This window comes from Diadema antillarum, unplaced genomic scaffold (genome assembly GCF_040938485.1).
Source record: "Diadema antillarum isolate AM-2024a unplaced genomic scaffold, OU_Dant_1.0 seq00001660_RagTag, whole genome shotgun sequence".
NCBI lineage: Eukaryota > Metazoa > Echinodermata > Echinoidea > Diadematoida > Diadematidae > Diadema > Diadema antillarum.
Window position 1 is genome coordinate 625,671 of NW_027272360.1, and position 13,378 is coordinate 639,048.

At 36.6% G+C, this 13,378-nt stretch overlaps 1 protein-coding gene across 1 annotated transcript; it reads left to right on the forward strand.

Moving 5' to 3' along the window:
* Window positions 1–8,650: 8,650 nt before the first annotated feature.
* On the forward strand, window positions 8,651–9,601 carry LOC139711475 (neuropeptide receptor 15-like). The gene has a single exon (XM_071623352.1). The coding sequence runs from the start codon at window positions 8,651–8,653 to the stop codon at window positions 9,599–9,601; it is 951 nt and encodes a 316-aa protein (XP_071479453.1).
* Window positions 9,602–13,378: the final 3,777 nt, after the last annotated feature.

A 13,378-nucleotide genomic window follows, 5' to 3' on the forward strand; every position in this document is an offset into this window, starting at 1 on the left:
TCAATATGCTTAGTAGCTCAGAGGTCGTATGGGTAGGGTATAGTCTCAAGGAAACTACATCAGATATGATTTGTTCCTTTGCACGGAAAAGGTGACCAGCAAATCGTTTTCATTAAGCTACGATAGAATGGGATTTTTTTGTGTGTGGAATATCCCCATAGATCCCCTTTTCCGTTTTGTGCTCTCTTCAACTGATATTCTGCACTCTCATAATGAAATGAGTGTAAACGATAAGCCTTTCCTGCAGGATCTCATTCAAAGCCTATGTCTGGGATCGATATGTTAGAGTAAGCTTTCAACGCAAGATTGAGAAATGCAAGTTTTGTATTTCTTCAAAATTATGACTGACAGATGGGATGTAATCTGTTTCATTCATTGGGTTGCTTGAGTTGTTTGAGTTTTGCTAATCATTATGAGCCTTACACATGGAGCAGAGACATAATTAGGAACCTAGATATTTAAAATCACTGTCCTCTTCCACACATCGCAAAACACGATATGATGCAAATGAGTATTCACTTATTTCTAACCGCGGAGAGCATACCAGTGCTACCAATATATTTTTTCATAACATAAGTATTCATAGTTTCCCCAGGGATACGGCCGCCTAATGGGCCATGTTATGAGGCAGCAAATATTACTTTAAATTTCTCACTCAAATGGTGCCAGAGCACATCAAGACCTTCCTGGATGCAAAATAGTAAATTGGTTCTTTCTGTCATTATGGAGAAAGTATGTCTCCCAATTTCGTATTGCTCTAGATTGTTATATACTGAAGTCACTAGTGTGCTGAAGAGTATTTCTTCCATCTCGCTGTAAGTATACCGCAGTGGAATCATATCAAAGGGATAAGGTAGGGTAGTATAGTTTTGATTGAGATGGGGCTTGAGGTTTCCATTTTTTTTTTTGTTGGTGAGATAATGAGAAACCTCTTACAAATATGCAAAACATTTTTACAATTCTAAGAGGAAAGTTTATTTGACGAAAATTGGTTTTGAAATGGTAGATATACCCAAAAACAAAAAGGTTCTAATAAAATGTGGGACCCATTTTTTATCAAGACCACTTTGCTTTACTTTCCTTTTCGATATCTTAACCAGTTCGAAACCGATTTGCATTAAATGAACTTTGAATTCCTCCTAGAATTGTATGCTCTTGTATATTTCATAAGTTTTTTTTTTCATTATCTCCGATAAAGCTAAAATATGAATTCCCCCGTCTCCACGAAAACTGCATCATCCCTTTAAAAAGCTTGTAACTTTCGTTGCTTTAATCTATGTCTATCCCTCATCAGAATTACTTAAGATAAGGCGTAGATATGTATTGATATATAATACAAGAAGGAGAGAGATATGACACTCGGCAAAATAAAGTGACACAACTGAGTTAAGCAATATATCAAGAAAATTTTAGTTAGGTTTTAATGCAACCGTATGTCTCGAAAAGAGAAGAGGCTGGGCATATTGCACGAACATTTTTTTTTTTTAATCATTTTAATGTCTAGTCTGAGGGTCATGCCTCCAGACCAAAGTCCAAGACATGAACAGTTGATTAGATTGATTGGGCCATTTTCGTCAACAACCTGTATTCTTTTTGTTTGTTTGTTTGTTTGTTCATTTCCATCTGAGAAGATGGCTGGATAGCCCATATTCAGCTAAGCTAAACTGGTCTTCTATGGGGTCCAGTTGGATGTGAGATGGGACCACTTTACCGGGTTTAACACCCTGATCTTTGCGATGAATGAATGAAGCGGGATCTTTTACGTGCATGAGTTGTGACTCTCTCATACACGAGACCTCCATTTTATGTCCTATCCGAGGGACAGAGTGTTTTGTCTCTTGCTAGAGGGAACGGTATGATAACACACAACATTGCTCAGTCCAGACTCGGGTTCGAACCCGGGCCCTTAGGATCGTGAGGCAGACGCGCTACCGACTGAGCCAACTCACCGCCCTGTTCACCCGTATCTTATTTCTCTTGGTGTCCCTAAATGGAATGTAATTTGGTTGTACATTCTGCATCTATTCTTTTGTCCCCTAGACCCGCTTTCGGGTATATGACACGTATGTCAGCAGTAAAAAATGTGAGTGGTAAAAACATCAAGGAGAAAATATCAGAGGTAATGATTTAAAGAAAAAATGACAGGAGCAAAATTTTCACAGTTAAAAAAAAAAAGTCAGAGGAAAAAACATATCACGATAGAAATGTCAGGACGAAAATACAATAAGAATAAGTTTATAGTGTCAACCCCGGGTCTCGTATTTCGTTTCCATGTTTGCACATCCATCTTTGCTATTTTACCTTTTTACATTTGCGCCATGCATTTTCATTGCTGATTCCTTGTTTTTACCTTTGACATTTTGCCCTTGAAATACCTATTACTGACACTTTTACCCCTGATATTCATCCCCTGACATTCTTACCCCTGACATTTTCGCCCTGACATTTTTACCCGTGACATATTTACCCCGAGGCGTTAATACAACTGAAGTTTTTTTTTATCCCTGACAATTTTACTCCTGACGTTTTTACCAATGACATTTTGATCATTGACATTTTGGTCATGACATTTTCCCCCTAACCTTTGATACCGCTGGCGTTTTTACCTGCCATTGTATATCCCCACCATAAAGGCCGCCCGAACCAATTGAACAACTTTGTGTTTCCGCACTCCTGAGATGATTTCTGTCAAGTCTGGTGAATGTGAGATCATGAAGTTTAAATAAGAAAAGAAAAAACAGAAGATATAGACCTTTTTTTTTTGTTTCAGTACCACGTGATGCATTAAATGCATTAAAGTTAGAGAAATATACATTGCAATTGTATATATGAGATTTAAAAATTTATCATGCAATGGTTTGATTTTTGGTTATGTGCCATATTTCAATAACTGTTCTAGGTACAATCACTTCTTATCACATTGCAATTTTTTGGCCATTTTCAACATCTGGTTAAATGTATCTTTGATTTCAACAGGGCGTCTTGCTCTTTCAATTTTGTTTTGTTTTTATATTTAGGATATGCGATGTACAGGACCTTGATGTGAAACAGCATTCACTTGCTGATCTTTTTATCCTGCCAAAAATATGTTGAAATAAATATGAGGTTCCAGAATAAGTAGTTAAATCGCAGTTGATGACTGCAAACAAACTGCATCAAGGGGGAAGTTGCATCAAGGTTGAATTATTCTGAAAGCTCTGATGATAATCAAGCCCCTCCCCCGGCTCTTGTTACAATCACACATTCTCCAGCATAATATGGCAAACCTTTATACTGATGTGAAAGTGATGTGATTCATGATGCACCATTAAGATTGTACGCCAAGTAATTGCAGTTGGCATATTTTCTTTCTTTTGTTAGCAATGCTAGAGGACGTGTCTCTGAATGGCCTTTGACACCGGAGCCATCTTAAACGTGTATTATGTGAAGCTGTCACGTGATCATGGGTAACTGAATATCAGAATATAAATACAGTTGATCACGTTTTAATCACTCAACATTTCCCACCCTGATCCAAGACTTCTTTCACTTGGTGGTTCAGCTGTCAGCCATCGTTCCATACGACAATTTTGCTTCGATCAGCGAGAGTTTTTGTTGTACTGTTCTTTGCTTTCAAAGAAGAGAGGAGACCTTCAATTAGTGTATCGTGACTTATAGAAGCGCAGGAGGCATGCAGCTTGACTGACGGGAGAAATTCCGTATTTTTAGTACAAGATATTGTTTTACCCGACAGAGAGCAGAAACAGTTTTTACTCTGCGCTCAAAATTTGGAAAAGAGGAAAGTTCAATTTGGTGAGTTGGCCTGGTCTTTATTCTCTGCAGCCTTACAGAATCACTATACTAGAGACTATATTACTAACCATCTATAGGGTTAGGCTAGTTGTAAGGGAATGAAAGCACGTTTAGACCTTTTCTCATTTTGTCTTCAACATTTATCTCAATTAAGGCCGCTGCCCAAATTCACTGAAAATCGTAAAAGTGATTCCCATCCATAAAATTGCCATCAAACACAAATAAGATATTATCGCCCAATATCCCTTCTTTCCAGTATATCCCCCCCCCAAAAAAAATAGAGAAAATTGTTTATAAAAGATTATTTACTTTTTTATGATAAAGAACATCTTTATTCCAAATCAGTTCGGATTTAGTAATCATTCTACCGACTACGCCATTATTCAACTTTGTGACCAAAAAATTCAAGCTTTTATTAACAAGGAACATATTATTGGGGTTTTTATGGATCTGAGTAAGGCATTTGATACTATCGATCACAAACTTCTTATTCGAAAATTAAAACATTATGGCGTTCGAGGAAGAAACCCTTGTTATGGTTCACTGATTATTTATCCAACCGTGGGCATTATGTCGACATTGATTTACGTTCCTCCAGGAGATTGAAAATCACTTGTGGACCACCATAAGGGTCTATCTTAGGCCCTCTTTCATTTCTTATATGTGTTAATGGTATAACTAATGCCTTATCAATTCTAACTTACATTTTGTTTGCAGACGATACAAATATATTCTACTCACATGAAGATCCACAGACACTTATTCGCACACTTGATTCTGAATTATGTAAAGTTTCTTCTTGGTTTTATTGAATAAATTATCCTTAAACATTGGTAAACTTAACTTTATACCTTTTGGAAATGTTCATTCGCCTGATATTGAATGTAATTATATTAATGAGCTTTCCCTTGCAGAAAAAGTCTGTTAGATTTCTAGGCGTAATTATTGATTCCAATCTTACTGGGAATGAACATATAAACAATGTAAACACTATAATATCGAGAAATATAGGTATTGTGTTTAAACTTAAAGCTTTTTTTCTAAAGAAAAATATCGTTTTATCTTACCATACATCACATAATGCAACATAGTGTGGGCATATTCCAATAAAACAAAAATTCAATCAGTTTACGTTCTCGAGCATTCGATTAGTACCAATTCACATTATCTGGCAAACTCTGAACGGTTATTCTCTTAACAATGTTGACAACCCTAAAATAAACGATATTCATACATTACAATGCGCAACAATCACGCATAAATACACATCGAACACCCTCCCATCCTCATCCCACAACCTGTTCACTGTGAACTCCAGCGTCCACGCTTCGAATTACCCGACTCAACATTCCAAATAATTTGATTATTATCACCTCAGCAATCCTAAGCTTATGATAGCTCAAAAGTCAATTAGATACCATGGACCAGATGTTTGGAAAAATCTTCCTGAACAAATAAAGGCAACCTCTAAATTATGTTTTCTAAAACACTTATGAAAAAATATCTTTTATAGAAAAATAATTGTGTTTGATACTTGAGAAATTTGGGGGTCTATATGTTAGATTATTAATAAAAAGCTCATTAGGTACTTTCGTATATTAGGAGTCTAGTAACTTGCTGCATGAGTCTTTTTAGATTTATTATAGCAGAAATATGTTACACACACACACACACACACACACACACACACACACGACACACAAATACACTGAAAATAAACCCAATTATATATGCCCAAACGTTAAATCAACAAAATTGTACTTCACGCCCTGCACAGCACAGGACAGGTAGCACAGTATAATAATAATAATAATAATAATAATAATAATAATAATAATAATAATGATAATAATAATAACAATAATAATAATGATAATAATAATAATAATAATAATAATAATAATAATAATAATAATAGTTTGTTCGCTATACTCAGGGAAAAATGCCGCTTGAAAACAAATAAAACGAAAACCATTTTGAAATTTCCCCCTTTTTTGTATTTTCCCTACTCTCTTTTACCTCATTAATCAATACAACATTTAGGAGTTGATTATTGATTCTCTTTTGTAGACACGACCCTCCTCACAGTATTCGAATTTAAGTTCGAATTTTACTCCAAGGCCTCGATCCATGTCAAACTGCTGCTTTTGATCGCAGTCTCCTGCTTTTTCTGTTATTACAATGTCTAGAAATACACAATTCTCAAATCAGTTTATTTAAAACACTCTTTTTAGTTTTTCTTCCTAAATTGTGGTTATTGAAGGACATAACATATTCTGAATGAATAGTCAATCATCACCTAGTTAATTTACAATTGTTATTCTCTCGATTTCCTTCTGAACTCGTTTGTGATATCATGCTATATACAGATTTATGTACGTCTTATACGTCGAATACTGTTACGCTCATAATGTACGTAAAACGTATTTCGTATTAATTTGTAAGACAGTTTGCTAAGCTTATGCGTCGTGTAATGTTATTTTCAAAGTGATTGTATTCTTTTATGTGTGATTTGAAAAAAGGCGTAACACAACCATGAACACACGAACTCTTACAATTAATTGTAGTCGAGTTCATATGCTAAACAATCTGTTTACTTGTGTTTTAAATGCCTGCCTTAATCCACTTCTTGTCTCCCTCTCCTTTGTACTACCAGAGAAAGGGGGGGGGGGGTCAAATCAACATTATTTTCCAGTGTAAAAATGCACGAGTCTGAGCGTTTCTTTTGTCAGCCAAACTTTATCCTATTTATCGAAAGATAATGAAATTATGTGTTCTGTTGAAGGTCAAAATCAGATAAGTCAGCTCATCTTTGTCTCAGTATTCATTCATAGTAGTATAAACTAATTCCAGCTTCAATGATTTTAGTTGATTTTACTTGTATTTCATACTGATGTACATTTACCGAGTTGAGGAATTTTTCAGACGCTTTGTGTTGAAAATACGCGGCCTTTTTAGGCAAGTAACTTCTTTATTTTTTATGCATTGGCAGAACAAACTTTCTTTGTCAGATAAAGTGGCATACAAAATGTTTGTAAGAAGAAAATCCCAGTATTTTGCCTAGATACTAGCATAATAAAAGTTGCTTTCAAAATAATGGTTTTTTATTTGATTTTCTTTATCAAACGAAAAGAATGGATGAACTACTATAATGAATATTTAAGTGACTATATGGCGTATACATTCCTTATATTTCTTTATGTCGAAAGCTATTCGTTCATCCGTGATTGGCAGGAATTCAGTCGCCTTGGATACCTTACTGTCTTACAAAGATTCAAAGATTTGTCGTTAGTTGTGATTTCGTTCCACCGACTGATATATTTACCAGTTCATACCTTCGTTTTCTTTTCTCTCCTGAACTAGTGCCCTGAATATGTCATTTAAAATTCAATGTGACAATTTCAATAAACGATAATTCATACTGCCAACAATCTGGTCTGGAATAGTCGCAGGGTTGCACATTATATGCATATTCATGCTTATAGCAGTTTTGAACATGTCAAGATGATATGCATTGTGATATTTATAAAAGTTAGTTTCAGGTGCACCATAATTTATGATCGCGGATGAATTGCAAGGCAGGCGCGTCGATCGGCGGGGGAGGGGGGGGGGGGCGCCCCCATGAAAATATTGAAGGCAAGCATCTCATTTGCCTCCCCCCCCCCCCCCCCCATAATTCCCGAGATGTGAAAATTTTCTGTTTTTTTTTGGGGGGGGGGGGTAAAAAAAATATTTCACGCAATGTTTTCACGAGATTGCTGAATTTCAATTCTGAAAATGCAAAATCTCTCTCTCTCTCGTGATTTGGGGATACTCCTCCCACATTCCTTTTCTCCACGTCCTTTTCTCATAGACTTAGTACACTTCTAAACTGACAAATTTCAAAGTGTTTCATCAAAAGTGTGCACCAGAGCTGTCATCTCAGCTCAAAAAAATAAAATAGATAAGAATACAAAATACAAAGTTCCGTCGGATGGGAGGGGATAGTCTCCTTTCTTTTTGACCCTTTTCCCGCTTGGTTTCCCTCCACAGAAAGCTTTCAAGATTGACAGCTTCCCAAATTCCATCAAAAATGTGTTTATGAGATATTTTCATTTGTACTCTAACAATGTAAACGTTCCCTCGTATGCATACTGGAGGATAAGGGGGGCAAACATGGCATTTTGTCCAGAGTGAGAACTGAGATACCGCGATTTAATTCTTCAATTATCTGTGATCATTTCTTTTCCTTAGATTTTTGATAGAAAAAAAATCCAAAAATGTTTAATACCCAAAGTGTCTACCAGATCGCTGAATTACATGCCTGAAAATGTGAAATCTCCCTTGTGTGTGTGTGTGGGGGGGGGGGGATACTCCCTCCCACATCAGCTGCTCCCTCGCTCAGATATTCCAACTCCAAGATTGCCCCCCCCCCCCAAAAAAAAAAAAAAAAAAAAAATCGAAAACGGATCAACGCCGCTGTTACAGGGGGAGTACAAAGTTCACTCTTTCCCTATTACTTTAATATCTGAAAGACAATTATTGAAATTGGCATCCCATTCAAGGATATCGTTACACGTATCAGTTTGGCCATTCGAGAAAGTTAATTGTCATCTTCAGCTTCATCCAGGGATGGCTAAAATGACCCTTCAATAATGGTGTTGGATACTTAGGTTTATAAACGGAGAAGTCCGCTTTAATTAGACATTATAAAGGTGAACCTTACTACCTTGTGTGTGACAATGTTTGTAGCAGTAAAAATTGTCTGTAACATACATCTTCACTCCTGAATAATACTATATTCATGTTTCTGTGCTATCTTTGAATATGCATTCATCTTCCGTTTTTATTTTCTTCCTCGAAAGGTTTGTCTTTGAACATGGAACACGCCATAAACTTCACGTCTGAGCATGAAAAAGCAGGCTCAGGAATCGATCTCCAAACTTCTGTTGTTTACATCACGTTTGCGTTAATGGGGACATGTGGGAACGGTCTGGTCCTCTTTGTCGTGGCTAGTGTTCGGGATCTTCGTGATATTACAAACATCCTCATTGCTAACCAGTCACTAATTGATTTCACCTCCTCGATCCTACTCGTAGTCATTTTTGTGGTGCCATTGCCTCCACTTCCAGCAAATGTGATATTGGCACGGGTTCTGTGTGGGTTCTGGTACACACAATATCCATACTGGGTGACCTATGCGGCTTCAATGGCAAACCTGACGATTATGACTTTCGAGCGCTACCTGGCAGTAGTTCATCCGATTCAGTACAGGCGACGAAGCTCAAGTCGGATCACCAATATCTTGGTACTAATACCTTGGATCTTTGGTTGCCTGCAAATGGGCTACCTCATCCCCATAACGGAAGTGGATGAAGGAACCTGCTACAGATTTTTGTGGCTGACAAAGATGATGCAACCAGCGATAGGTATCTACACTTTTTTCATTCTCCTTGCTGTTCCGTTCAGTCTGATGACCGTTTTGTACTGCGCCATCATAAAAACTCTGCGGAAGGGACTGGCCCCTCAAGACGACAAGATGAGCGCCGTTCACCACAAAGCTGACTACCGGAATCGCGCTCGGAGGAATATCATTCGTACAATGATTACCCTCAGCGTTTGCTACTTCCTCTGCTATGGACCAAATATTACTATCTACATGATTTACTGTCTAGGAGCCAACATCGACCTAAACGGGGTTGAGTTCTACGTCACCGTTTGTATCGCCTTTATCAATATTTGGATCAACCCTTTCGTGTATGCCCTGCAGTATCGCAAGTTTCAACGTGGGCTAAAACAAGTTTTTGGCTGCTCCAAGCCTAAAAATTAGAGTAGAATAATTGATGAGATCAATCGAGAAAACTTTCGAACACTCCTCGTCATCATAAACCACACCTTGGGGTTCTCTGGTTCACACTATTATAGAGTATAAAAAATGACGCAAATTATTCTCAAATTTGTTCTTCACCCTGTACCTCCCAATTATCAGGAGAGTCATTGTCTTGATTTGCACATGCAGTTTATGATATCAGTCACATTACGATTTATCATGATTACATCACAATACTGCAAAACCGTGGTTGTTCATGTCGCACAAATGTCTTTTCTAAATACATAGACCTGTCGATATATCGTTGCATAAAGGTGTTGATGTATCATAGTAAGTTCTGATAAGAATTAAGTACAGAGTGATTATGATTATTTGTGTGGGTACTATAATAAGGCCTACATATTACGATGTAGTGCCCACGTCTCTTCAGATAGGAACAGTTTCACAAAGACCACGGTCGAATCGAAATCGCTTGCTCCATGTGATGTTTTCTATAGTATACGACGAGATTCATTTAACAAATTCAAGATTACTTAAGATTAATTCTTAAAGAATAGATAAAACTGAGGATCACATTCGTACAGACTATAAAATCGCATCCGCACAAGACATTACTTTTTTAGTTACGTTCATTAGAATTTTACGATTTAACGTTAATAGATCCACATCCTATAACTTATGACAAATCACAATGTAGGATAATTAGTCACGTATGAACTAGACTACTAGTGCTGTTGTTTTCTCTGTTCCTTTGCCTATATCAGACATTTCTTCACATTGACACGTGGAGCCCTAAGTAATCATAATACACTAAAGTAACTGTATGACAAAATATAGCTGATGTGTCTGTCATTCTCAATTTTCATCTTATGTTCATTGCTGCGGATACAGCTAGTTATTTCGGAGGTTCATTACTCCGAAAGATTGCTACTTCTATGCTACGCTGTTCCGAAAGTTGGATCGTCAGAAAATGGAAAGAAGTTTGAAAATCCGAAAAGAGTTTGCTAATCCAAAAATCAAAAATATTTGGTAAGTCCACAGTGAAAAAAAAAGGATTCATTGAACTGAAAATTAATCAGGGAATGTCGATATCAAGAAAATGAATTCAGATTCGTTAAAATAATTTGTGATGCTACTTAAGTGAAAAATATGGTTTACGTGCCAAATGCGTATAGATATTGCCAAACGTCCAGGCATTAAAACATTACACATTCAGAAGGGTTATTGATTCTGATCAAGGATGGGGATTCTCATACGGGAAATTATCTTCTCTTCGTCATTGTTTAGGTGGTACTAGGCATGACGTTGTTAAGATTCCAAGAGGCCACTAATAGGCCATAATACTTCGTATTTTTCGATAAAACAAACATCATAAAAACTCTGAATATCGAACCCCGTTTGATGTTTTGATTAACAAAACCCTACATGACATGTTCTGATAAAATGGACCTCACTGCATTCTGGTATAAAATAAATCTTATTTTATTTCAGGATAGAGAAATTAGAAACACTGTAAATTCCTCTTGATATTCGAGTCACTGAAGAATGAATCTTGGAACTGATTAGTGTTTGTAATGTAATCATAACATATAAACTGTCCAGTATATGAGAATAACGAACATGATTTTACCACTTTCCGGTAGCTCTTCTTGCATGTCATCTGAAAAATACACATATGTCATGTAAGCGGAAGTCTCATTCAGGTTACAGTAATGTCATTTTGGCATTGAACAAAAGTTGTGGACACAATGGTAAGCTAGGAGTCTTACTAAGAGCTAGCAATAAGTGTCAAAGTGTCAAATACTAGAAAACGTCATTGCTGTCAAGTCTATTTTATTGTTTGCAACGAAATTAGCAAGCGGCAGAATATACTCGCCTGTAGTGCTTTATTCAATTTGTGTGCCGAAATAAACTGTTGGTGATTACAGCATGAACTTTGTTTCAGTTTTGTTTTTGATGATATCCTTTCAATGTCATTCATAACATTTATCCTGCATAGTTTTCATATCATGGACGAGGAAGTCACACCCCCCCCCCCTCCAAAAAAAAAAAAAATGCACATGATGATTGAATAACTCAAATGACATGGTTCCATAGCATATTTCTATCATTTCATAGATAATACAATCTGCACTGGAATTACACCTAAAGTTGCATTATCTATACAAAGCATTGCGTTAGTGGCTATCATGTTCTGTTTGACAAATAATTATAACAAGTATAGTTCGTGTGGATATGATGTCCTGCATTTCAACTCGTTTTGTTTAGTTTCCATACTTGTGTGTGGGTAGTAGAAAATCGCTTGATAACATGACCAACCAAACAATCTCAACGTATGTCCTTGCTGTTTTAGCAGAAAGTTTTATGAGAAGAGTTTAATAAAAGTTTACACTGTTTTTATTTGAAAAGACAACTCAACTTTATCAGATCAAATTTTGATCCTTAAAACTAATTACGAGGGGAGGTTCTAATTTCCGTAATGACATCCTAATGTACACGTATTAGGGTGCAATGCGTGAAAACACACACACACACACACATACACACATCACCCACACATGCACACTCAAGATATTGTACAAATATACGCACACGTATTATCAAATATACCTGTACATGGTCATATTGTGAACGCGCATTGCGAAATGAATAGCAATAATATATGAAGATATCGCATTACGCTTTCTCATCCTTCGTATTGGTGCATGTTACATATTCATGAGTCTACTTAGTATTGCGAAAAAGACTGTTATTTTCGTTGTCCACCTTCGATTAACTTTTATGTCTCTCGCTGTGTGTCATGCTGATAAGAGAAAATTTTGAGCAGTTGTCAAATAAAAATAGGCTCTTACTATCCATGAGATATGCGGTAGACATTTTTGTAAAAGATTCCGGCCATACATTCCTTGACAAGTGCCTCGGCTAATCTTTGAAAGACTACTTATGTAAGAAAAAAATAGGATCGATCACGTGGTATCTACAGTAAGATATATAAATTGACTTGATCTGTTGGATCACATTTTCAAAGATTTCCGATCTTGCGCGTTGGGATGTCAGCATCTAGCTTTCTGGAGCAAACGCAACCGGGATGAACACTGACAATCTTGTAACCATTCGGTTTATATGACTTTGTTTTTAGAGTATCGGGGCATTCGCGATAAATCTGACCATTTACCACAAGGGACAACAGATCCGGAATAGTCGATTATAGGGAAGTGGCTTACCATATTAAGCAATACTGCTGGCAGATATGCCATTTTCTTGTATCTACTGTTATGTAGAAGAAACTGCAGTGTGGGGAAATCCGCCATAAACATCTACGTGATTTTAATGCTCATAAGAATTACTACGTTAGTCACAAAGGAGTCATCCTAAATATATTTCCTCAACATTTGTAAAACATCTGTTCCGGCTTTGTGATTAACCAAGCGGTTCTGACTGACCACTGTCCTTCTTGGCGTCTTTAACGAGGTAAGTTGTTATCTAGATATGAACACAAAGCTTAATTTGTGCCTAACGCGTATTTTGATGGAACATGAGGGTAAATGCAGCTCAAGAGAAGTATTCCTCTTTGCCATGTTATTCAAAAGCTATGATTGTATTTGCACATTGAACAAATAACAACAATGAGAAAAACGGCGAAACATTGTTAGGAGTGATGAGTAATGGAGGCTCATGGCGTCTTATTACGAGAGCCCTTCATGGTGTAGTATTCGTATTGCAATATTTACATCTTTGTCTTTAAGACCAAGATAGATTTTAGCAGATCATTGTGAT

Excerpts from the sequence above, each read along its gene's own strand:
- LOC139711475 (XM_071623352.1), top strand. The coding sequence starts at position 8,651 with ATGGAACACGCCATAAACTTCACGTCTGAGCATGAAAAAGCAGGCTCA.